Raw genomic sequence first — 27928 nt, forward strand, 5'->3', positions numbered from 1 at the left:
ACTGGCCTCGGCCCTGCAGTGCAGCGACAGCTGCAGATCGCCACTTAAAGCCTGTGTTTATGTACATCTTGTACACAGTTTATACAGCTTGTATTTCATTACATTGCATACTCTTGAATTTCCCCTGGGGATCAATAAAGTATCTATCTATCTATCTACTCGCACACAGTCAGAAGTACTGAAGAAGAAGTTCAGCAGAGGAACTGGACAAAATTGAGCACGTAGCAGGTGTGGTGTGTGTGTGTGTGTGTGTGTGTGTGTGTGTAGTGTGTAATGTGTGTGTGTGGTTGTGCAGTTACTAAGATCACAGTTCTAGATAAGTTAAATATTCCCCACTGCCACCATTACAGCATTTGAATAAGAACACCACTTATCATGCTGTGCGTGTGTGCACATATTTCTGTGTGTGTGTGTGTGTGCGTGTGTGCGTGTGTGTGTGTGTGTGTGTGTGTGGTGTGTTGAGACGTTCCCAGAAGGCAATTGACTCCTGAGTTCATGGCTTTGGAACTGAATCGTCCCCATTCCTGTCCCAGCTGCTGGTGTCTGTGCAGAACTCACAGTGAGGCACAGCGAGCACGCCACAATTGTGCAAGTGTATGCATGTGTATGAGTGTACATGTGTGTGTGCGCGTGTGTGTGTGTGTGTCTGTGTGTGTGTGCGTGTGTGACCTCCAGTGCTGCAGTGGCTACTCATCGTAAGGGGCAACAAGTAGATCACAACTGTGTGTGTGTGTGTGTGTGTGTGTGTGTGTGTGTGTGTATGTGTGTGTGTATGTGTGTGTGTGTGTGTGACAGTGACATCCAGTGCAGCAGTCAGTACTCACCGTAAGGGGCAGCGAGCAGATGACAAAGATGACCGTCATGGAGGCCAGCAGCACCAGGTGCTCCACTTCCTCGTCGCCCTGTCCCCCGAACACCATGATCTTGCGCTTGCGTCCGGCCGACAGCACCGAGCCTCGTCGCGACATCTGGCTCCGGTGCATGCGGCACAGGCTGATGATGACCGAGCCGTTGCACAGGAACACAGCGGCCACCAGCAGCGCCATCAGCGTGGCGTAGGACAGCGAGAAGGCCAGCGTGTGCCGGTCACCGTCCATCAGGCCACCCTCGCCGTCCCCGTCCACCTCCATCTTGATGAAGCACCACGTGCCGGGGCAGTACTGCTTGTGCTGTCCGTAGCCAAAGAAAGGCAGGAGGCAGAAGGCGCAGGTGACCAGGTAGATGAGCGGCAGCACCAGCTTGGCGAAGCTACGGCGCACGTGTTTGGAGTAGAAGTACGGGTGGCTGATGGCCAGGCAGCGTTCCACGGCCATGGCGCACAGGATGAGCATGGACGCCAGCCCGAAGAACGTCATGGCGAAGGCGAACAAGACGCACAGGTGCCGGCTGCCGCCGGTCAGGCCCAGCAGCGAGGAGCTGCGAGCGTAACACACGAAGACCAGTGGGCTCAGGAAGCACGTGCCAAGCAGGTCGGTCACCGCGAGTCCCGTTACTAGGATGCAGAAGACGGACGATTTTGCGCGGTGCTCCTTGCGGTGGACGCCGAGGATGCCCAGGGCCATCAGGTTGCCCACCACACCCGCGATGAACATGAGCGTGCTCACCACGGGGCTCCCGTCCACGGTGATGCTGGTGATTTTTTCGCACGACTGGTTGCTGTGCATGATCTCTTGTGTGCGCTGGGAGCGAGGACAAAGGGAGAGTTTAAATAAAAAGCATCTTCCCTTGAGGAATGGTCCGGAAGGGGTGGAGAAAAACGCGAGAGTCCCGTCCAAATTTTAAAAGGAAAAGTCAGATCATAGTAAAGCGCTGTCTCAAATTCGCAGTGAATCACGGTGCTGCGTCTTTCTGGATACTAAACTCCACCATGGTTGCGAGTGGGAAAATAGCACCCTTGCATCCGGACAGATAGACTAACTTTCATCTCGAAACAGATGCATTTCCACGGCTCACCCAGCTGTTGAGGTAGAAAGCATGAGTAACTTATCAGCTAATTTTCTATTGCGCAGTAAAAGTGGTTCTGATCAGATATTAATTACGAAATTATCAATTTAAAAAGAGGTCAGTCACCTTAGTGTGCTGTCTCTTAATGCCATCATCTTGTTCGCAATAATGTCCAAGAACGTCGGCAGCTCGAGATGGTCGGGATTGAAGAGATTGTCTTTAGTTCTCAGTCCTTAAAACCAGATGTTGACACATGAGCTGTAAATCACGCGTTGAGTCCTATAGCCGCTTCCTTTTCTCTCGTTCAAGTTGTCAAATTGATGTCAACTTCTCCCGCTTGTTTTCCTAATTGTAAAGTTTTTAGCCAATCAAATGAAGGTTTCTGTTTAATAATCGAATAATATGATAGAAGGAAATTAAACTTGTCACGAGTTTTGTGCGTTTGTTTACCGGACTAACTCCACGCTCAGAATGCTTCTGATTCCTCCACGTTGGATTCAATTTGCCAGCTCTCGCATGTCTGAGGGTGGGGACGTGCGCGTCACACTTCGACTTTAAGATTCACGTCATTCACGGCTTGTCTTGCATGTGGCTGACAAGCATGGTTATAATCCCTTTCATCAGCAATATTTTATGAACAACCTACCTGTACTTTAGCAGAAAACACTGTCTAAATATGTAATTCTGTGTCATACTTTCCAAATCTGGCAGTGACCTGACCAGGTTTGTGTAATGAGGGAAAGTTGCGCAGACACACAACAATTCATTGTCTGAACCAGATGGATGCTATATCATTGCTTAAATGATATTATCTAATTTACGGTCAGGGGATAACCTGCATGTAGCGTATCAGTGGCCAACGCTGTATATGGTGGGTAGGGAATACAGTCTACTCTCGCTTACCATATCATTGTCAAGTACTGTAGGTGTTAGGTTATGGTTATAGCCCATCACTTCTGGAAACCTCTTAACTCCATATTAGTTTTTTGTTTGTTTGTTTTTTGACGGCGCAATGTTGAAATATGTTCTTAATTAATGTTTTTTTTTTTTTTCAATTTCCTGAAAGCTAATGGATTGGACATAGGTTTTCACCCGATAGCAGCGCTATGTAAGTGTGTGTGTGTGTGTGTGTGTGTGTGTGTAAGCATGATGACAATCAAGCACAAAATAGTGCTCTCTCTCTCTCTCTCTCTTTCAACGCTCTCTTTCAACGTTGTACAGGTATTCTTTCAAAGCGATTAAGCAAATCTCAAGGCAAAATAGATCCCACACTTGATTTGTGGATCGAAGAAAGACAGTGTGGCTGCGGCACAAACAATCCAACTGCCTTGCGCAAGTGCACCTTTGAAAAGGAAAAACCGGTGCCTCGAAACACGTGGCAGAGGAGAGGATATGGACATAGGGAACCTTTGTAGGCTACTTCAGAACCGCATGGCATTTTAGCAACTCAAATACTTGATCAGTAACCTGACTCTTGCCAGATGAATTTCGTGCCGCCTAGCTCCACTCATCCATCTGGGATTGATCCATTGGAGTGGTGCTTCAGAAGGCTGGGCCTTATTAAAAAATCCTTGCATAAGATTGGATAAGCCACTTGTCCGTCATCTATTGACGTGCTACTTCAACCAGGGGGTCAAGAGCGTGCAGATTAGCTTCGGCATGTTAGCATACGCCATTTTCAAATATGGCGCTGCATGGAGCATTTGGAACCAGCTCCATGCACGAAAATCCGTGTTGGGCACGAGCTCTCATGCGCGTACATGTTGGTGGGCGGGTACCTATCCGGCGGCTACAGCCAAACGTTATTCAGTGCGTATTTCTTGAGGAGCCTATGAGAAGACGTGCATATTGTGGTTGTTTATCCATCATATGACAAATAAAGAAAATTGTATTGATCTTGTTTCGTTGTTGTTTGTCCCGAACAAACATAGCCTAAACATGATTAAAGACAATAAATTACACAACAGCGGCATAAAGACCTTGTCTCGTTACACCATGGGTCTCCAACACGTTGCTCTCAACCTATAGCCGCCCCCTTTGGAGCTTGCCAGAGGCTGAAGCACTAGGCTACTGCATTTAAACACAATTATTGCCGCGAGGCATTCCAGCCTACGAATTTAATAAAAAGTAAACCATGCATAATTAAAAAAAAAACTCAATTTAGGCTACTTCGCTATGCAATAAGGTTTCCATTAGAGCACAGCGCACGTTCAATGAATGAAGGAAAGGCCTTGTCTCGCAATAAACAGCTGGAAATTCCAACACTTTTTCAACTACACGAAACTTTACAGTGATCATCAAATACCCCGTAGATTTAAGTGCCCATCAGTCTCAACATTTAACTATATATTAAAAGTCCAAAAGTAAATTAAATCCCATACCAAAACCGAAAATCGTCTGCTTTTGATAGCCTAGTATGCCGCTCCAAACAAAACGCATGTCTCACAATAAAACGCACAATGTAAGAAATAAAGTTCTGCCTCGAATAAGCCTACCCCAAATAAATACCTGTGCTTTGCGAAGCCTAAGTAGGCTAAATAGCAGACCCCGGACATAATGTAGGATTTACGGAAAGTATGCAATCATACGATGTTGGACGCCTGGCGATGCTGGCCGTCTACTGTGCCTCTGACTCCGCTGCCTCATTTGGATGGTAGCCTAACTCGACAGGTGAGCGCGAAGATTGGATATCATATATGCAGACAACATTCTCTTTAACGTTACTTTACCATCTGCGGTGTACAACCCAAAGTATTTCCAGACACCACATTTTAGATGAGTTTGGGGACGTAATTGTCCACTCATGCTGGCAAACAATAAAATAAAAAACAACAATCATAGACTGTAAAAATGCGCTACACATGGCACTAAAAACCAAATAGTTTATTTATAGTTCGACAACGGATATTTCATGTCATGTTCGAATGCATATTTGCAGCAGCAGGACGTCAGGCAGACCGCTCTTAGATAGAGCCGCTGTTATCCAATGACATTCAGTTGCGCATCAGGGCGACTCCACTGGACTCCACGCGCGTTCCCGAGCAACTTTTTCTTCTTCTTGTTACGTGGCAAGCAAAGTATGTGCATTATCGCCACCCTCTTACTGGAGGACGACTCTCTTTTTACAGAATATCCAATAAAAATCGACGTTGGTTCATGCGTCATTTCCAGCTTTAGAACTTGGCGCATGGTCAGAGCCGACTGGATCCGAGCCTCAGTGTCCAATATGGCGTTGACTATGAATTGGCCGGATTTACTAGCCTAGCCTCTGCCATTCATTTGTATGGAGGGCGGGACTTAGTCACTCTCTCCAGTTATATATAATACCTCCATGACTTCAACCACTCACATCGAAGCCAACCCGTGACGCTGACAGTCTCACCTAGCGTTCATGGGCTTCGGAAAAAATCTTTTTCCGAGTGAAAACATCATCATTCCGCGTCAATCACGTCACATAATGTGTGAGTCAGAGGTCGGAAACTGGGGCTAGATTTTGCTAACAGAGTTGCCCAGTTAGGGGCTCGTCATCACTTTTGTCGTCACGTTGTAGTTCGTTTGTAGTCCATGTGGCCTTTCATGTCCTACAGTTTTAATGTGAACTTGGGAATTTGCCGTTTTTGTCACTTGAAAGCTGCATATCTTTCTTTCACAAGCATCTTACACTATATTTTAAGCAAATACAGTTGTTTGTTTAGGATTAGTGAGTGTATGTTTTAACCTTTGTTGTGGCATCCGTGTTTGTCACACATTCCGACGTCAAAGCACATGAACACTTACTGTCGGAAAAACAAAGTAGCCATGGGGGCGGTCCTTGTCATTCTGAAATGCCCTGAATGCACCTGAATGCACCCTGAGTGCCTGAATCACAGTCGCTTTTACGCTACGTCACATCTATGAAACTCCCGCCCTGCGTCCTGATTGGCTCTACCATACAATCTCATGCTGAAATCACTCTCAATGGAACCCAGATGGATGTGAGTGGAGCTAGGCGTAACGAAATTCATCTGAGGAGAGTCAGGTTACTTAATCAGGCCACATTTTAATTTATTTGGTCCGTTTACACATCACCTTAGGAGGGCACTGTTCCCACATACTTTGGCCCATTATCAAATGCTTGACCTCTTTTGAAAGCTCAGACCCTGCATAATTCTGAGAAACAAAGTGACTGTGTGATGTACTGGCAAAGAGTTACAGAGGCTTGAATGTTGTTTTGTTCTTTCGGTCATAACCAGTGCAAAGTAACACGTTACTGTAATTCCACTACTTTTAGCAGTAAGGAACATGTAATAAAGTCTTTTTTTAAATCAAGTAATGCAGTTACAATTACTGAAATGTAAATTACTTTGTTACTTGCTTACTCTGTTTATCTTGTGAAAAATGAATGACTTCAGCAGATAAGATGTACATTTGCTGCTTCTGCCTGACCTTAGCAGTGTTACGATTGAGTTTCCTGTTTCCAGTGCAGATGCATTCTTTATAGTTAATAGCAGTCATCTCACATTCCACCATATTTCGGATTTAAAACACACAAGAGTTCCGACTACAATTTAAATGGACATCTTAAACTTTGTTCCCTTTTGTTTCCATCTCATAAACTTTAAGTGGTACAGTAGGCACATTGTTCATCTTTCTGCTCTTCTACACATATTGCGCAAAAGCCTCGTTATATTAATTTTACATTCTTACAATATAGCCACAACACAACACCAATATGCCTACACAGCCTTGACACAGACAAGCATGAGTTTAACTCGAGAGGAAGACGCGGATTTCACTTTCCAAATAAAGAAACCTCCACAAATAGTCTACAATATAACTACTTGAGTTATTTGCACTATCTGGGGTAGGTTATGTTGACATCGGAATTGACGTCCACGGTGTTATGGGTCCATTTGTCTGCAATGGAACATACAACTTCTCTCAATATCCTCAAATTCTCGGATCCGCATTAGAATTTATTTCGGTAGGTCACTTGTGCAGTGCAGGCTTTTCCAAACCGATCGTGCTTACAATGCCACAACCGTGAACACGTGTTTAAAGCAGGATGTGTGTGTGTGTGTGTGTGTGTGTGTCTGTGTGCAAAATTGGGCAGACAATTTCACAACTTTGATAATAGACTATTTGACATTGTTTCACATAACACTGAACTTATTCCAAGTAGCCTAAGGATGGAAATTGAACGAAATGTGTGGAAACTGAAGAGGAGTCAGTGCACCAACATGCATAGTAGTAGGCCTACTACAATGGTACTAGCCTACTACAATGTTTTGGGGTTGTAAAAGTTTGAGAACTCGTGTAGGCCTACAAGGCTACTTGAAGGGTTGAGACTACAATAATTGTAGTGTATTATGTCATGAAGCATGAGCGCTTTACTCATCTACCTTTTATGGTGGGCTTTGAGCATAGAGAGAGGAACCTTATCTCATTGGACTGATATGTCAATTTTAACACCTTTGAATGATGTTTGAATAAGTGCGGTCAGACAGCTGCGCAGATATGACAGTTATTTCACACCGCTATTCATAAGAGCCTTGACATCAGGACGGAGCAAGGTCACGGACTGGTCACCTCACATGTGACCTACTGTAAATGCCTCAGATAGCGGAACGGTAGACTTACGAGAACCCCGGAACTCTGTGGGAGCATTAAACCATATCACCTCGTTTACTTGTTTACTTTTTTATTTTTATTTTATTTTCACCTGATAGAGTACCTCTCAGCCTACGCTCCTCAGTGGTGTGTGTGTGTGTGTGCTTTTTGGGTGGTTTGTCATCTCAGGTCAAGATGCCCTCGAGCTCACTTCATTGACTAACATATTGACTGAGACTGAGTAGATCTTGACCAATTTGTCATCTATTAGAGCTATTAAGGTAATTGGCTGGGACTTTCACTAGATCTCCACGGGGATTTATGCTACATTGCATTTCAATGGGAAACAGGTTGGGGGTGGTTTAAAGTGTTTTGCTCACGGACTATGCCATCAAGGCATTTCAAGATGCTGTGTCATTTCTATGTGGATGAAAGCCCTACCGATCACAGAGGGGTCAAGTAGTGATGCCAAAACACATTCCATTCCACCCAATTTCATCTAATTCTGCTAAAGAGTAATGACGATAGCAATTTTGTCTAGTGTGATTCTGATGCAGATTCAGTGTAGATATCTGAACTATCTATCAATAATACACTTCTATAGGGATTTGTATGTGTCCCTCCTCACATTTTTCTGCAGAATGAACAGTACAATGACCACAATTTTTTTAACAGATTGTTGTAATATCTGCAAGTCATTGAATGAACACATATCAAACAGAGAGAGAGAGAGAGATTGTGAGAGAGAGATAGTGTGTGTGTGTGTGTGTGTGTGAGAGAGAGAGAGAGAGAGAGGGGAGAGAAAGTGTGTGTGTATGCGAGAGAGAGAGATGTATTCATTATTTTGTTTTTGTTTTGTTTTTCCACAATTAGGCCTATTTTGTAACTGCTTTCAAAACAGCGTGTTCACTGGCTCCCATGCAGCGCAGAGCCCAGATGTGTCCTTATTTAGCCATGCATCTTTAGCCCCACTGCACCTCCCCAATAGACAATATTTGAACATGGGGGGGAGCAGCCCGAGTCAGAGTCAGACTTGGGGGGGGGGGTTAGGGTTAGGTTAGGAGGGTAGGGGGGTGCTACTTTCCAGACTTTTTTTTTTTTTTTCTTCGCATGACCAAATTTCCGTCAATGATGACACTGAAAGACCGGGGTACACGAAACTTGGTGGGCATGTAACCCCACATGGATAGCATGGAACCATCGTTTTTCGTTTTGATCTGTAGCCCCCCGCTGGACTGGACCCCCCGAAAGGAGGGTAGGGCAGACACAGTTTTCTGTGAATATCTCGAAAACCGTAGGGTTTAGGAGGACCATTTTTTTTGTATGTTGATCTCAAGGGGCCATGTCAACCCATTCCATAACCACTCATTTCATGTATAGCGCCACCTAGTTAAACACAAAAAAGTAAAAATGAGGTGTTGTAATTGAAGGTATCTGTGACCTAACATAGTCAAAACTGCACGAAATTGGAAGTGTAGGATCATTATGACACCCTCTGTATGCACGCCAAGTTTTGTGGAATTCCGTTCATGGGGGGCCAGACAATAAATGAATTTATATTACTATACACCAACTGGCCTGTAGGTGGCCGGATACAGTTTTCTGTGAATATCTCGAGAACCGTAGGGCCTAGGAGGTCCACCTTTTTTATGTATGTTGGTCTTAAGGGGGCATGTCAACCCATCCCATTACCACTTGTTTCATGTATAGCGCCACTTAGTTAAAAATTAAAAAGCAAAAAATTAGGTGTTTTCATCACAATATCTCTGGCTGACAAGGTCAAAACTGCACGAAATTAAAAGTGTAGGATCATTATGACACCCTCCGAATGCATGCCCCCCCGCTGGACTGGACCCCCCGAAAGGAGGGTAGGACAGACACAGTTCTCTGTGAATATCTTGAGAACTGTAGGGCCTAGGATGACCATTTTTTTCCGTATGTTTGCCTCCAGGGGTCATGTTAACCCATTTCATGTGCACACATGTGCACAAACAGATACACACACACACACACACACATACATTCACAGTAATCATACGTATGACACATACTCACACAGTAGACATATGTACGCTTGCATGCACAGGCACATATACAGGCACACACACAAGCACGCACACACACACACACACACACACACACACACACACACCCATACACATAACATAAACATAACACAAACAATCAAGAATTTCTCAGAATTATGAACAGGCAAGATGGAGGTGGGGTTGTATAAAAATAATTTTACATGTGAAATCTATGAACTAATCATGGTATGGTACTTGTTGTCTAGCAGATACCAGTGAGAATTGAGTGTGGATAATGCAATTTAGTGAGACAGTTAGAATCATATAGGCCTTTCAGCGTGATTTCTTTTTGTGGAAAAAATGTGCTGGACTGGGCGGCGGTCATATTTTGTACCATATTTTGTTTAATTGTGGCTGTATATGTTGGTGATTATTGACTGTCTGTCTTGTAGATAAGTGTGTGTGTGTGTGTGGGGTGGGGGGGGGGGGGGTATATGGGGGTTTGTACAAGTGTATTGTACAAGTGAATGCTTGTGTAAGGGTGTATAAATTCTCTCTCTCTCTCTCTCTGTTTGTTGTGTTTGCTGTGTGTGTGTGTGTGTGTGTGAGTGCATGTGTGTGAGTGTTTATATGTGTGACTCAGTCCCAGGTGCTTGTTTGGTATCCCTACCTCTGTCTGGTCGGTTTCTCTGGGCCTCTTTTACACACACACACACACACACACACACACACACACACACCATTCACACACACACACACACTCACATAAAGAAACAGTGACAGACTCCAATGCTAATTATTTATATGACCTTGGCAGTGTGTAAACCTGCCATACATTCTTTGCACACTGAATCGTCCTCCCCAAGGCACTTTCATTGTATAATAGCCAAGGCCAACCCTGATGAAGACTAATGTGCCAGGACATGTTGGTTTCATGTCAGTAAGGGGGCAGCTTACAAGAGTTTGTTTTGGTCAAAGTCTTTAATTTCAACACACACATACAGATAGCAAACACATTGGTACATACAGGTAAATAACAAACAGGTCTAATTTAAAGACTGCTAAGGTGCTAAACGAAGGCATTAAAATGACACATAACACAAACAGCAAAGCTAACACTGGACACAAACCGGACACGTAAGTCAAACGTTCATTTAACAGAATTCGATTACACTTTACTTGACAATATCGACATAAGAGTGACATGACACTGTCATGAATGTGTCATAAACAAGTCATAAACGTTTATGACATAACGCTTCTGTTATTAAGTGTCATTCGGTTTTTGTCATAACAAGTTAGTGTTAGGATTAGGGTTAGGTTTAGGGCTAGGATTAGGGTTAAGGTTCATGTGTCATGACAGTGCCATTTGTTCATGACAGTGTCATGTCACTCTTTTGTTGATGCTGTCAAGTAAAGTGTTACCCAGAATTCTAACATCTCAGGGCCAGATGTACGTACATTTGCGAACGTAGCGTTATCAGCGTCATGGACAAACCGCAAATTGCGAACGCTGTCAGACCCAAGTTTCCGTCGTATTTATAAAACTAGTGTAAACTGCGCCTATCTCTGCCTTTCTCTGCCCATAAACGCAATTTACGAACGTCCACAACTGAATGGCAGAGCTTATACAAGCGCAGTTGAATGAGGTTAACTGATGATAACATTAAAAAGAATCAAACATTTAGCGATCATGAAATTATACCATACATGATAAGATGTCAACAAGCAGGGAGATAATGAAGGTCAGTAGTAGTACTCAAAGTACTTTTGCACGTAGGCTATGGAAAATTGGTCAAATCTAGCAAGTAGGAAAGTTTAAGTGAATGGCGTGAAAGTGAAAGTAAGACATTCAAAAGGCCAACGAAAGTTAAGTTTGCTTTTGATAGTACAAATACTTACAAAACTGGTGCTCTAAATAGCGATTCTGTTGTCTTATTGACGCATTGAACTGCAATTTGGATTAACACCTGCTTTTACAAGGTGGAAGTATTTAGGCGCAGAATAGACGTGCGCTTTCAGGAGCACTCTATTTACATACCGCGGAATACATAATTAAGCGCTCTTTACGCTTCCCCTCCCATCTTTTTACACTATACTCCCACTTTCCCCTGGATCCTCCCATGAATGCATATGCATGACACGAAAAACACAATTAGCCATGTTCAGCTCCTGCGACAGGCAGTTTGCACTTTTACATCATTGCGGCCTGTTTGTACATACCTTGCAATGATTTTACACGCACGTTGCGAAACAAATACACCTGAAGTGGGCGCAAACGCGTTAGTACATCTGGCCCTCAGTCTCTTCATTCTCTCTCCGCAGCAACCCAGCAACACAAAATAAATAATATAGATTCCAACTTTTCTTTATCCATTCTTATTTATTTTATGTCCAACTTTATCAGTATCTAATTTTAAGACATATTGCCATTTGCTGTTAACCACAAGTGTTGCTGTTCCCTGTTTTAGGACACTGTTTTAATTGAATGCTCTTTTGCACATGTACCTGTCAGGCTATTAGCTGTGTAATAGTCTACAGGCATGGGCGGATTATGAACTTTTGGGGCCCTGGGCCCAGATGTATTAAGGGCCCCCCACTTATTGTCGTATATGTGGGAGGGGGGGTTTGGGGGTCCTCCCCCAGAATTTTTTTAATTTGTTTGATGTGATTTCCTGTATTCTGGTGCATTTTGGGGATGGCCGATACTAAATTAAATCAGATTCATAGCCTACATCCTGATTTGTTAATAATGAGGCAATGATTCCATGCAAAGGCTTGGGCTTCAGGGCCCCCTGACTCCTTGGTACCCCTGGGCCTGGGCCCGGTAGGCCCGTGCAGTAATCCATCCCTGTCTACAGGTGGAGATAATTGGTTAATTGGGCCACACCCACTCTGGTGCACTTTAAAAGGGCTAGGGTTTTGGTGTGTGAGAGATCAATTGAGATGTGCAAGTTGTTGTGTGATGTCCATTTTTAAACAGTTTGGTAATTGAAAAAGATAAATGTTTTCTATGAAACAATAGACAATGGTTTGAACTGGCATATCAACTTGTTTACATTGGGAAATATGGCTTTTTTCTATAGTCATTGTCTTCAGGACCTTGTCTCGCAGTAATGTAGACCAACTTTGTGAAAATCTTGTGTGCCACTCCCTCCAGCAAACGGGAAAAGGGTTTAAAATGTTCTTAACCATAATCAACAACTGATGTTACTGAACTGGTTAGATAGCTTTAGCTATGTTGTTCAACTAGCAACTGTATTAAAACTGACAGGCCAGTAATCTACCATCTTCTGTCATAGCTTACTGTGTACAGTGTAAACAGGAAGTTGATTGCCCAGTAGGAAGCAAATCCAAAATGGAGTGCATAGAGCCCATATCTTGAACATTTTTGCCTTTTAAAAATGTAAGACTATGGACACTTTCACATTTTGGTGGCAGCAGTGGGACATGCCCCTGTAGTTGTGTGGAGAGGACCCACATTTCAAAACATTTGAGCTTCAAGGTGCACTGCAGAAGAGGATGTGCAGGCTGATGAAGAGACCTGCTGGGACAAAGCGATCACTGGACGAGTTGAACTGCTGTCCTGTTAGGTTGGCCTGAGCCTGAAGGAGGAATAGCTCGGGAACTCCCTGTTGCTGACGTGAGCCTTGTGGGTGGCTATTGCCAAACCTAAGAGGGCAGCAGTGGCCGAGGACTTCCTGAGGAAATCCAATGGCCGACTAGCCTGTGTCCTTGGGAATTAGGCCGGTTCTCGGAGGCCATGGTGTCTACTGGTATTGACCAATCCCAAGCCCCGCCTCCCATTGTTACTATTGTTGCTAGGTTGGTCAAACATTACTAGAGCTTGCTAGAACTGCAATGGGAGCTGTCAGCATGTCTGGAAAAAAACAACGCTCAAGATGCACTTTTGGAGACTTAAGGATCTAATTCCGTTTAGTATCCATCAGGACTTCAGTGTCTCATGGAGGGATGTGTACAAAATTCAAATTTAACTTTGTTGAATGACAAATTGACAGGTATTCTGATATTGAGGTTATGTTAGATAGGTTTGTATGCATATGCAATATTACAATAATGCAAATAAACAAGAAAACATAGACTACATCTCAGTGCCTCTCCAACTTTGTTAACTTAAAGTAAATAGATATTAGACTTCTCTACACAAACCTCCCTGGTCCAATGTTAGCATGCAATTAGCTGCTAGCTATCTAAAAGGCTGAAATCTGAGCTTCTGTGGCTGGTGCTAAACTGCAATTGGCTCATTTGCATTTGATGGGCCGGGCTAGGGATCGGTCAATTGTAGAGGACTAAGGGCCCGTCTACACAATGCTGTTTTTTTTTTTTTTTTTAACCGGAGATTTAATTATCGGTTAGGCCTTGCATCTACACGACCCCGGCATTTTAGGAGGCTGTAACTGTTCACTTCTTGAAACCAGGTTCCGAAGTGGGATTTTTTGAAACCGCCGGTTAACTTTTGCCGTGTCGACAGAAAAGCCAGCAATTTTATGATGTCATAGCCCCACCCCTCAACTCAGCCACTGCACTCGACCTGACACGCTGCTTGTCAGAACAAACCAAACTATTTGTTTGTCATATTAAAATGTTTTTTTTTCCTTTCCCTGTCATGATTAATGTGCACAAGGTATCAGCCTTTTGTGGCTAAGTTAGAGGCACACCTTTAGCTTAGCTTGCTTAAACATTAGCTTAATTACAACCTATGACTAACGCATGTTAATGTTTTATCCAGTGTAACATGCTCTATACCAGACTTAATGTAAAATGTAAAAGCATTTCAAATTCCACATAGCAGTCACATACCTTGAAAATGAACTTTATTAGTTTAACAGTTGAATTGAAAACTGAATTTTCTAGTCTTCTTATTTCATGTGACTGATTTAACAATAATGTTTTGTCTTCTACACAAATTAAATGTGAAGCCTCTGCACCATCACGGCACCATCGACTGGTCTGGCATAAGCACTACAGCACGTTTAGCCGCTTTTACCTCTGTGTGTGCTTGCAAGTTTTTTCTTTACTAGTATCATTAGAGATGTGAAAGCGGTAAGAAAAATAAATACACCCGTTGGTTTCGTGTAGACGTGGCCTGAGAGGTTTGAGGAGGCCTGGATGAGGAAGTCTCAGGTTGACTGTGCACTGCAAAGAGTGCAGTATTGGGCCAAGAAGGAGTGATGGCAGTCACCTGAGAAAACTAATCTTTTAAAGCACTAATGACTTTTTTTATCTGCGCTTGAAGCCATAAGTGTTAGAAAGCTAGATACTGCATTGTCCATCAAGTTCTATTAGGTGGCATACTAGAATGTGGCCGCCATATTGCTGGGGGTTTTGTGTGGTGTCCATTTTTGTTCAGTTTGATTAAAAAAAGAGAACGTTTTCTGTGAAACAATATCTTGAAAGTTTTTGTCTTTTAAAAATGCAAGACTATGGACACTTTTTCACAAGCCCCAAAACCATACATTCAATATAGTAACGAAGGTGGCTTTAGTGACTGTGCTAGGTACCCAGAATGCCATGCGGGTGTATTCCCGGGTGTGTGATGTCTAATTAGTTGTGTACTGGGTTGCATTTGCATTTTTATCATGTCATGTATTGGACAGCGTGTGTAGTCTTTGGTAGTGCCTCGAATTATCTGGTGTTGGTGTGTGATTACCCTTACTGTGTGTTGCGTGCATGATTGTGGCTACCTTTGTGTTTCACTTAAAGGGGTCATAGAATGCAAAACCGAGTTTACCTTGTCATAGATGAATAGCGATAGTTCAGTGGGTGAAATGGACATACAGAGAACTTCAAAACCCCATCGACACCTCCTTTCTATGCAAATCCCACAATTCGAAACTCCCGCCATAAAACGGGCGAATCCCAACGAAGCTCCGAGTTTACGCAAACTCGCAGGTGGTACCTTATTTGGCTCTGGCCTGTACATTTGTCACGCCTCAAAATTTACATACAGACCAGCCCACTGGTGCTCTGAGCCCAGGAACGTGAATGGAGAGCGAAGATGAGAATGTCTGTCCTCCACTTCTTCAATAAACGGTTGCTTGAATCTTGGGCCAGAGTCCACTGACAATTTATTGACATATTTGACCTCATACTCAATATATTGAGAAATTAGGGAATCCATTTAAAATGTACAGAGCCTCTGTTAAGCAGACAAAACATAATCAGGTTTGGTGTCATCCATTACAGTGCTGGGGTTGGCTATGTACATGCACACAATCAGAATCAGATAGATTAAACAGAAGCAGTATGTCTGTTAGCAAATGGGTCTAAGACCAAAACACATTTGACACAATGTACTCAGTATGCGTAAATACTTGGTCTTTATCATAACAAGGTCCGGAGAATAACATAAACGGAAAATCATAACACATGTGACATAAGCAAATATTTGTGTATGCATGCCTTGGATTGTCTGCTACTGTTCATATACAACATGAATACATTGTCAGGATCAAACGGTTAGAAGAAAGAAGGAGAAGAGAAGCAGAGAGAGAGAGAGGGAGAGAGGGAGAGAGAGAGAGGTCGCACATGTCCTGCGTTTGGCACAAAAGATAGCTGCTGTGGTTTGCACCCGCTCAGCCCTCTGGTCCAAACACAGTGGAAAGCTTCAAATAAATACCCAGACATTCAGACAGATACGGCATGACTCAGGGCCTTGTACCAGCTCACAGAGGAAGGAGAGGGAGAGGGTGTGATATATACACAACCACCATCCACACACGCTGACGATCTAAACATTACATAATTGTCATGTAGTGGATTTACTGCAGTCTGCTGGATGGCCATTTCAGAGGCCTTTTATCGAAGTAATATGTGGGAGAATGATTTTGATAAATCATAAGTGACAAAATCCGATAAGACCTTGGCTCCTGTATGTTTCACACGGGCTTGCTGAAGCAGAGGTCAAATTGATCACTGACATTGATCTGTTTTTGGACTCCCTTTTCGGGAAAGGAGGCTGTTCTTCTTGTTCCTTATTTAGCTTGACTTAAGGAAATGAAACTGTCTTCCCACAGAGCCGGAGCTTAAGGAGTCAACCTGCCTCTGTGAGTCAACTTACCACGCCACCTTAATGTTACCAATCACACATTGGCACACACATGCAGTCTGTGCGTGTGTGTGTGTGTGTGTGTGTGTGTGTGTATGCGTGTGTGTGTATGCGCGTGCGTGCGTGCATGCGTGCGTGTGTGTGTGTGTGTGTGTGTTCAAATTTCATACATTTCATACATTTGTGTACTGTATGTGTTAACTCTCCTCTCTGCATAGGATAGGACCCCCCCCCCCCCCCCCACACACACACACACACACACACACACAAACACTCACGCATGCAGCATAACAGTTTACACTTTACAAGTTACTGTATGATGTTGATGCATCATTGTATAATGACCCTTAGCGCCCCCTGCAGTCTTCATCGTGCCCATGCATTGAGAGTGTAATTATTAGTGTTAACAATCTACTCAGGAATGGGAATGGGTTGTAGGCTACAGGCCAGAGCATCTTTCCTTTACCAGACACACTCAGACATCCCAACAGTCACTCAGACGCCTCTGCTGACGCACTTTCTCCTTCGCACTGTACCACACACACACACACACACACACACACACACACAATCATTCTCGTCTGTACATGTAATTACACTGCATACATACTCCAAACTCACTCTGTTATGACTGGCTTTTGTCTACCTATGCACCAACAACCAGAAGCTCACACATATTAACCACTACAGGCTTCATATTCCTCACTGATGCCTGAAGTTTTTTATATTTTCTTGTTCCAAATGGAACCCAACACACTTAACATGCAAAGATAAGAAGATACCTAGGCACTCATCAAGTGAAAAAGTTTAAAATGCCTTTATAACACTTTGACGCGTTGCAGCTCAAAATCCTTCATTGGGATGGGATTCTCACTTTCTGACGTAGGCTTTTGTGCCAAAACGCGTCAAAGTGTTTTTGTAATATTGATCTGCCCATGAAATAAAGGCATTTTAAATGTTTTCACTTGATGAGTGCCTAGGTATCTTCTTATTTTTACAATTTATCAAGCCCTCAACCTAAGATCACCATCTCAACAACTTATCGTTCCAGGCAGCACTCTAACTCGATAGCTTTTTTACTACACTTAACATGCACTTCCCAAGCACTTCCATTTCCTCCTCTACCCCTGTCTTCTTCTACCACATTCTCCTTTGACTACACTTTGACTAGTAGTACTTGCAACTTCTGCACTCTCATCTGAATATAGTAGTAATTGTTAAGTGGCACTAGTCATTGTGGATCAAAGTGAATAAATGAAGATGCAAAAGCCTCTAAACGCTACCTCCGTCAAAAATTAGATAACCATGGTGAGTGAATGCTTTCCACACATGTTCCACACACCAGCAAATGTTAATCAAATAATTTCACTTCAAAACCCGCTAAACACCAATCCATTCCTGGTCTGAAATATCAATTTGTAGGCAAAAACCTATAGGAGCCTGATAATAAAAAAATAAATAAAAGAAAAGTGGTCAGATGGATTTAGAGGGTTTTATTTTGCATCTGAATTCTTCACATGTAAGTGTTGGATGTGTCAGAGCAGGGCCAGGGCTGGCCCACGTTGGGGCCGGTACTCGGCTGACTGTCTCCGGTTCTGCTCCCACCTACTTGAATGCCCTCATACAGACATACGCTAACTCCAGACCGTTGCGCTTCTCAGACGAACGACGTCTAGCTCTACCACCGGTACGCTCAGGCCAATCCAAACTTTTCTCATCTGTTGTTCTTCGTTGGTGGAACACACTGCCAGTTCCTACAAGGGCAGGGACATCCCTCTCCATTTTCAAAAAACTCCTGAAGACCCAGCTCTTTAGAGAACATCTCCTCTCATAGCACTACTTACAAGTCTTGCTGATCCTAGCACTTACCTGTCTTGAACTGACACTCAACTGTTTAAAAACAGCTCTCACTGATGCTTTTATTCTTACTGTACTCTACCGTTTTTAAATTGTCCTAAAATTGTTGAGAGAATTGCTTCAAAACTTAAACTGTTTACCATGTTGTTAGTCGCTTTGGTTAAAAATGCATCAGCCAAATGTGATGTAATGTAATGTAATGTAATGTAATGACTGAGAAGGTGTTCGGCTCAGTGAGATGAGTGTGGTTGTGCTGCATGCATGGCAGTCGGATTAATAGATCAGAACGCTGTCAAGGTGATTCAGTGGAACTTGGGGATTTCCCTGTGGGCTTTCAGAGAATGTGATTGTTGTGGTAGTTTTAAGACAGTCTCAAATGTAACACGCAATACAGGTACACAGACACACAGACACACACACACACGCACACACACACAGACACACACACAAACACACACACACACACACACACACACACACACACACATATGCACACACACATACACAGACACACACACACACACACACACACACACACACACACACACACACACACACACACACACACACACACACACACACACACACAGTGCTCACTACAGATTTAATACAGTTACAGGTCGTGGCACTGGTGAGATGTTGATAAAAAAGATAAAAGAGAAAATAAAAATGTCTGCATACTAAATTGAGCCCTGACCGCTGTGTGCCCAGAGACTGTCCCACCGGACCCATTGTGTTGCCATTGACAACACATTTCCCTCCAAGTCTCAGGGTAAGCAGCCACCAAGGGTCTCCACCCCGGTGCTTTTAGGAGCTCTAAAGATGTTTTTATTTCTGAAACTGGACTGGGTTGGAGTTCCCCTGCGGTAGTTCACATTGAAGTTTCTGTAATCTCAGCGCTGTTTTAGGAAACCTCATTCACATGCTTGTAGCCCTCCAGAAAAGTTATTTTGATATTACATGTAGTATTAGTATTATTATTATTATTATGATTTATATCTGTGACTTTTAGCAGTATTTTGTCCCATCCACAGTAGTTCACATCCACAGCCACAGCAGAACCTCTTTTCTCTCTATTTTTGTGTTAAATGCTCCAAATGTAAAGCACTTTGAGCTGCATTCTGTGTATGAAAGGTGCTATACAGATACAGCTTATTATTATAATGATTATTACAGTTTTTTTCAATCGCTAACAAGCGCTTACCCATACTTCAGATACTTTTTCTAAACTCTTAACACAGACTCACACCTACAAAACACAATTGGCCAAATGGATAATTTTCTTCTCAAAAACACATTTTGTTAAATATATTACTAACACATATTTCTCTGCACACACTAACTTTACCAAAACACTGGAAATCTGACTCAAAATGAAATTATTCTGTCAAAGAATGACACTTGTTTTCACTTCACAAGGTACATGCATTCAATCAAAGTACACCAGGTTTCAAAATACTGGCTATTGTTGACATTACAAAAACTGCATAGACTTTTATGTTTCAGTTTTACAGGTATTTGCATGCAATATTTACACTAAATGTCTTGGTTGGGAACTGTATGTCCACATGTAATGTCCACATTCAAAAGCATTCCAGTAAAAATCAAATCAGTTTATTTTTTCCTTTACTGTTTACTACAGGAGGTACAGTAGAAATACTGTTTACAGTATGATAGAACAGAAAAAGTTTTACAGTATTGCTTACAGTGAACAACAAAATATAAATGAAACACACAAGAGCATTCTGAACAAAAAAACAACAGCAAAAAAGCCAGATAAAAAGGGGGGGAACTAAAAAAAAAAGCACAAGATTATTGTATCTAATCTCTGCGATCTTCAGGGTTAGGCCAAATGTTTTCATCAACATCGCATTGATTACATGGTCAATGATAGTGGCACGAATTTCATTACTGATAACTGTTCTTGCAGCCTTTGGAATGCTCACTGGGCCTGCTCTTCTCCCTGGGCCCCTTGCTCTTCCTCTTCCTCGTCCAGACATTACAGTGTTTGTCTTTTTCTTTTTCTGTTTCTACCTCAAAGTCCTCCTTTTACTGTATACTGTAAGTGTCAATGTAATAGAAAAAAATAACCCCTGCCACTGAGTCTAAGCCAGACTGGAATCAGCTGTGGTTGGCCCAATTTACCCAACATAAATCAGTTGTGTGTCAATTATTCAATTGTTTGTTTATTATCAGCTGAGATATATTGTTTTTGAACTGATATCATTGCAGAAGCAGAGGTTTTTATACTGTATCTAAGGTTTGGAATATTGTCTTTGCTATTGTGGGATGTTGTGTGTCAACATTCGTAAATACTGCAAAAACAATCCATAATTTTGTTGGGAGGTATAGCTTGTTTGTTAAGAAAATGTAAGCATTGTGGAAAGGTGTTCACTGACTGCATATCGTGTGAAAACGACATGAAATGTGTGAATGGTATGGCCACAAAACACTGTATTTAGAGTTTTGAAAATGTGACAACTGGTTGGACAAACGCTTGTTAGCGACTGAAAAAAACTGTATTAGTAGTATTAGTATTATTAATCAGTAGTGAGTTTCAGTAGTGGCGTCTGAGCCAAGTTAAGGTTCTCCTCCACCCCCACACTTCACGTCTCTACTGGGTCAGTGGTCTCCGTGTTCAGCAGCCCAATCTAATAAGTGACCAATGATTACACAGATGGTAGCCTACACATCAGCACACCTGTAATATACTCATAAACCATACACCATGGGACATTATTCCCATAAAACGCAATGTAGAATATAATATGCTCATAAACCAGAATGTACACCATCATGATATGTACATAAACCAGAATATATAACCATAAATCACAATAACAGATGCCCGACTGGCCTCAGTTGACTCTAGTGCAGGGGTTCTCAAAGTTTTGATTGATGAGGGCCAATTCAGGAACCCAACATTGAACTGAGGGCCGCCAAAGGGGTGGGGGTGGGGGGAGAAAAAAAATCTCTACAGTTTATATTTATTGCATTAAACACATTTTAATTCATAACTGAGGCTAAACCTGGCAATACTTGTGAAAATCTTAAGAAAAATTGCAATGCACACACAATCTCTACCCTCAACAGACTAATGTGGGATATAACAGTCCTGTGTGCAGTCCATTTTAAGTACAAGCTTATTTAGAACAAACAGTCTCAGTGGGCCTTGCTTTTTATCAGCATAGGCCTTATTCAGGGCCAATTCCAGCTACCAAAGCACCACAGGAAAACCTGACGGCCACTAAACGGAGATTCATTCTTTTCAAAGCACACAGTACAGTTGTACAGTTTTAACAGTGTTACAGATGTTATCAGATGTTATCGCGGGCCGCCAGAAATGTTTCCGCGGGCCGCCATTGGCCCCCGGGCCGCACTTTGAGAACCTATGCTCTATGGCATCTTGGGAATGGATGAGGTGGGCACAGTGTGTGATGGGAACATTGACTGGCATCCTGAACATCATGCTGGGATGACTGAGGTGGGCACAGTGTGTGATGGGCATGTTGAATGATGGGCACATTGACTGGCACCCTGAGCAGCATCCTGGGAATGGCAGAGGCCAGGGTGCGTGGCACTGACACAAGGGTCAGTGGAGGTGTTTTTATATAGAAATACCATCTGCATGAAGACAACTCTTTACTACATAGCCTGCTTTGTAAGTATGTTTGTGTGTGTGTGTGTGAGAGAGAGAGAGAGAGTGTGTGTTTTTGTGTGTGTGTGAGAGAGAGAGAGTGTTTGTGTGTGTGTGTGAGAGAGAGAGAGTGTTTGTATGTGTGTGAGAGAGAGAGAGAGTGTGTTTGTGTGTGTGTGTGTGTGTGTGTGTGTGTGTGTGTGTGTGTGTGCATGCAAGCCTGAGAGAGACTTGAGAGGCGAATTGTTCTGTTTAAATTCTCCCGTGGGCGAGTCCTGGACAATGGCCTCCGTATCAGAAACATCAGCACATGCTGCTGGAGGAAAAGAGGAAAACCAAGAGCGAGCGAGCGAGCCGCCTGTAGCTTTGCCGTCAGAGCACATCTGTTTTCCTCCTGCGGCGCCTTCCACTTCACCTTACTCCGGTAAACACACTCGACCAGGGAGAATAGGAACTCACGTCCGCACGTCAGGATGAACTGGCCATTCCACACCTCATATCTGACACAGTTCTGGGCCGGACCCGGCACCAGGTCAGGGGCCCTGGTCTATTTTGGGTCCGCTGGCGCAGGGCCAGGGATTGCGCGAGTCCTCTCGTAATGATGCTGGACTGTCTTTGAGGGCAAAGAGCTGATGGAAAGAATGTCAGATCAACTGATCTGTGTCCACTGTGAAGGAGGAGGAGGCTGGAGTCCTGCGGGAGTGTGTGTGTGTTTGTGTGTGTGTGTGGGGGGGGGGGGGGGGGGGGGGGTATATATGTGTACGTGGGTGTGTGTGTGCTTTGGAAAGAGTACTTACAGTTGTTGCTGGATCAAGCAGGGTGCTCATAACGGCTGTTTTCAGTCATTTCATTGGCACATAATTATTCACACACGTCAGTTCTACATTTCTGATTATTTTCAGTAGATATATCAGTTTGGACTGCCTGCAGTCCAGACATGTCACATTTGATTAATCATGAAACACACAACAAAACAGACCTCAGTCTAGATTTGTCTAGTTAAACAACTGCTCAGGAAAGAGTGGGACATTTCATTCTAAAAACAATGGACATATATTTTCTCAAAAACATTAACAGTGTTTCAACAATGAATATATTTATTCACAATTAATTCACAATTAAATTTCATTCACATTTTTTAAATTTAATTCATATAATTATGTTAAAATCATTACGTTATGTTTTTTTCAATCGCTAACAAGCGCCTATCCATACTTTTTCTAAACTCTTAACACAGACTCACACCTACAAAACACAACTGGCCATTTGGATCATTTTCTTCTCAAAAACACATTTTGTTAAATATATACTAACACATATACACACAAACTTTACCAAAACACTGGAAAATAGACTCAAAATGAAATTAAGTGAATGAAAGTTAAATGAAAGAATAACACTTGTTTTCACTTCACAAGCTACATGCAGTCAATCAAAGTACACCAGGTTTCAACATACTGGCTATTGTTGACATTACAAAAACTGCATAGACTTTTATGTTTCAGTTTCACATGTATTTGCATGCAAAACATGCAATCCACCATTTTTACACTAAATTTCTTGGTTGGGAACTGTATGTCCACATGTAATGTTCACATTCAAAAGCATTTCAGTAAAAAGCAAATCATTTTTTTTTCCCTTTACTGTTTACTACAGGAGGTTCAGTAGAAATACTGTTTACAGAACAGAAAAAGTTTTACAGTATTGCTTACAGTGAAAAAAATATCCATGAAACACACAAGAGCATTCTGAACAAAACAAAAAAAACAGCAAAAAGCCCAGATAAAAAAGGGGGGGGGGGGGGACTAAAAAAGCACAAAATTACTGTATCTAATCTCTGCGATCTGTTTTCATCAACATCACATCTGATATTATCCAAGGCGATGCACCTGGGATAAAACCGCTTGGTAGCAGAAGTAGAGGTTTTTATACTGTATCTAAGGTTTGGAATATTGTTGTTGCTATTGTGGGATGTGTGTTACATGTAAATATTTTGCTGATGTGTGATGAACGCCAGACTTGCTCATTGGGAAAGATATGCAAACTAGTTGAAGCATGCAAAGTCCAACCTGTCTTTGGAAAAATGCGGGTGATTATTGTGTCATATTACTGTAAAGCAGTTCTAATTCTTCATAAGTGCTATGATTAGATGCCTGAGAGTGTCAACCCTTCAGCTTATGACTTAAAGTAAACAGCATGAAATGTTTCATGAACTTGTGATAAATGCTCCACGTGTCTTCCAGAGCAATTTTGCGGTCTGGTGATAATGCAGAATTGATTTACGAGTGAAATTGTCTCATTCTTTTTTATCCATTTCCCTTCAAAAGTTAATCTAAAGCAGAGTGTCAGATGGAACACGAGACTGGAGATGTGACCTTCGCCAACTCCTGGGAAAATAATCAAGGTTATTAGCTCTGTGAGTCACGATGATCTAGAATTATCATCCCACACATCATCTTCACACAGAAAACAAAAACATAGTGATTGTGGTCGCACACAGCATACTTTTCCCCTCTGAGTTCCAAGTAAAAGCCTCTTTTAGTTATTTGCCAGATGCAGTTGTGGGGTTAACCAAGTGGGAATTGGGTACATGACCTCTTTTATTGGTCTTTTCACGTTTGGCCCACATGTTGTGCCTCTGACCTTGTTGCTTGTATGCAGTCAGTATATAAAGAGGTCATGTCATGTCACATCAAAAGGGTGGAATATTAGTCGTTATGGTGTTTGTGAAATATAGGGTCTAACATGTTATCACGCCGTGCGTCAAACTGTATCAACAAAATTAGTTACTGAATAACTCAAAGCAGTTCATCATCTTTTCAGCACAAGTATCAACACTCAGCTTGGTCACAGTGGATTACAGTTTTTTTAACTGCTTACAAACCAAATCTTTGCTTGTCACACAAATTTCTAAACATGTGTTTCAAACATGTTTACATAACCCCACACCAAATCTCCAAAACCATACACTAATTCTCAGTGTTTGACTCAGTTTTCAATTTTCTAAAACACTTTTTGCAAAACACCACACACAATTCGCTACCTAACACAAAAATCTAGCAACACAACCCATCAAAATGCCACACTTATTCGCCACTTATTCACTCTCAGTCCTCAATGTACAATGTATAGGTCTATGCATTCATACACGCCCAACTGCCCCCCCACCATCACACACACGCACACACACACACACACACACACACACACACACACACACACACACACACACACACACACACACACACACACACAAACTAAGTAATTCAATAGTAGTCAAAATCAGCTTTTTCAAAGCTTCAAAACTCCATACAGTACATCCGGCGGTCACTGTATTTTGCTTTGTTTTGTTCTTGTTGGCTGAAAAATACTGTAATCCCAACAGCAGATTATTTGTGAAAAATCACTATTTTTGGTGTCAAAATTGCTTACATGTTTACTGTGTATTTCAACTTCTCTCTGTAGATGACTTTCATTCTTGTATTGAAATATAGAAGCCCATGAAAGACAGAAGAGCTTTAGGTGCATAATGTATCCAAAATGTCATATGACAAAAGTGTTTATAATGTAAGGTGAATGCTTGCTTTAGAGATGTGTTTGACATTTTGAATGTTGTGTGTCATTTTGCTGGAGATTTGAGGCATTTTGCATTTTGTGTGAGCAATAGTGGGATTTGTGTGTAGAGTTTTAAAAAATAGACAAAGAGTTTTGAAACATTTGTAAAAACAGCTGTAAAAAAAAAACTGCAACACCACGGGTGAGCCTGACACAGAGCTATGCCAGGCCAGTGCCAGAGGTGTGTTGACAGGCAAATAATAGGATCAGTGATTGTGGTATTCTCAGCCTGTGTTTGAGAAAGGAGAGTACTTTGAGTATGCCATGAATAAGTCAGTGAGCTTGTGGGAGTTTGAATAAACAAAAGGCAATTTATTTTACTGGTATAATGTGTAATGCTATATCCAAACCTGCATCTATAACAAAGAAGACCTCACAAGATGAACATGTGGTTAAAGTGTGTGTGTGTGTGTGTGTGTGTGTGTGAGAGAGAGAGAGAGAGAGAGAGAGAGAGAGAGAGAGAGAGAGAGAGAGAGAGTGTGTGTGTGTATTGAAGATGTTGCTGGTCTGGTCTGTCTAAAAACATGTCCTATATATAGCTTGCTTGTTGGATGATAATGTCTTATATATTAAATGTAATGAGATATATTTGACTCAAAAAGAGATATTTTTGACTTCAAAAATACTTGGTTAGATTTGTTTTTTGCAGTGTTTTATTTTTACTCATACAGTCCAAGCATGTGTAAGTATGACCATATGGAGGCTTTTGTGACTGTGTCAGGCGTTTTGTGACTGTGTCAGGCTTTAGTGACTATTCAGGCGTTCATCCCTGCAGTAGAAACAGACAGGCCTGCTGTTAGACTGCACGTATTCATTCTTGTGCACAGACATTCTTGTGTTTCTCCCTGAACACTCATCAACAGTCATGCAAGCCCTTGTGGGTAATAGGGCATGTTAGTTCTTTTTAGTTCCTCTTCTTTAAAAATAAACAGACATGCCTTTTGAAAAGACTGTTTCATCATTTTCAGTATTGTCTTGATTTATAAGCGCAGCTGTGTATATGTGATCGTGACAGAGTGCAGCGCATCTGTCATCCATGGAAAAAGGGGGCTTTCCCGTTGTAAAAGACAATGACTTTTACAAACTGATTTGAAACCAAGTACTGCAGTATGTAATCATGCTGTAATGTTAAGTGGGCCATGATATTGTAGTGTTGGTGTTGACCTGAGGGGTCAGACAGGGCTAATTCCAAGTATGTGGTTTAGTGACAAACCTGGGTAAGTTAACTCAGAATAAGTGATAAACCTTCTATAACAAGATGTCACGGACAGAAGACGACCCAAGAGCGCAAGTTCAAATTCAGAGTCTTTTTATTGAAGGGTTCAGGGGGGAAGAGGAGTGAGAGAATCGTGAGGTCTTGGAGGTTCCGGTTCCAGGGGTGCTAGGAGTGCCAGGGGTGTCAGGGGTTCCAGGGGTTCTCGGGGCTCTGGGGTTTTTCAGGGTCCTGTGGGTTACCTGGGCTCCGGGGGTCACCAAGTTTCCGGGGGGTTCCAGTCCAGGGTGCTGAGTGTGTGTGTCCCCCAGTGATCGAGCGGCGTCTCGGGCTGAGGGTGGTGACGCGTCTGGGCTCGCTCGTCTGGTGGTCGGAGGCCTGGGGGAACACACACACAACAGCAAGATGAACAGCAGGCAGTAGTACAGACCAGGGCTAGGCACTAAACGTGGTGAGACAGAAGGCAGATTCGAGCTGAAGATCGGAGAGTAATCGAGAAGATCCGGAAGGCAGGTCGGGATAACCGGGGCAGTAGAACAGGGAGGCAGTCAAGAATGGAACCGAATCACAGGTAGGAGTCAGAGAGTAGACAGGCAGGCAGGCAGGCAGGCAGGCAGGCAGGCAGGCAGGCAGGCAGGCAGGCAGGTTACTGGTCCAGGTTTGAAGACGATCTGACAGGGCTTGGCTGAAAAACAGGGCTTTATATACTGGGAGAGGTTAGTGGAGAAATGCAGTGCAGCTGGCAGAGTAATTAGAGCAGAGCAGGGCGGAGCCAGGTGGAGCTCGTTAGGCAGAGTAGAGAGAGTGAGCAGAGTGGCAGAGAATAGAATTCAATTAAGGTTGTTACCAGGGAGAGAGAATGCTCATGACACAAGAGCCCTATGCCATTGTTTTGTTACGAAAATGAAAGGTATGTATGGATGTGTGTATGAACATACTTACCTGTTGGCTGTGCTTCTGGGTACATGAGGGGTAAA

At 42.6% G+C, this 27928-nt stretch overlaps 1 protein-coding gene and 1 long non-coding RNA gene across 3 annotated transcripts in view; one reads left to right on the forward strand and one right to left on the reverse strand.

Moving 5' to 3' along the window:
* The window catches only part of ptgir (prostaglandin I2 receptor), a 45823-nt gene extending 43383 nt beyond the window's left edge, over positions 1-2440 (reverse strand). The window contains exons 1-2 of one of the 2 annotated variants that reach the window (XM_042063164.1): positions 2071-2440; positions 825-1957 (exon numbers count right to left, since the gene is read on the reverse strand). In XM_042063164.1, the coding sequence (XP_041919098.1) occupies positions 825-1664 (840 nt within the window). In that variant the 5' untranslated portion in view covers positions 1665-1957; positions 2071-2440. Of the gene's footprint in view, positions 1-824 lie in introns of both variants that reach the window. The other variant, XM_042063163.1, reaches the window with a different exon arrangement.
* A 6512-nt stretch (positions 2441-8952) lies between these two features.
* Positions 8953-17960, forward strand: LOC121683536. The gene is made up of 3 exons (XR_006022817.1): positions 8953-8963; positions 10899-10905; positions 17890-17960. It is a non-coding gene; the product is annotated as an uncharacterized LOC121683536 (long non-coding RNA).
* Positions 17961-27928: the final 9968 nt, after the last annotated feature.

Source organism: Alosa sapidissima, chromosome 15 (assembly GCF_018492685.1).
Source record: "Alosa sapidissima isolate fAloSap1 chromosome 15, fAloSap1.pri, whole genome shotgun sequence".
In the NCBI taxonomy this organism is placed as follows: domain Eukaryota; kingdom Metazoa; phylum Chordata; class Actinopteri; order Clupeiformes; family Clupeidae; genus Alosa; species Alosa sapidissima.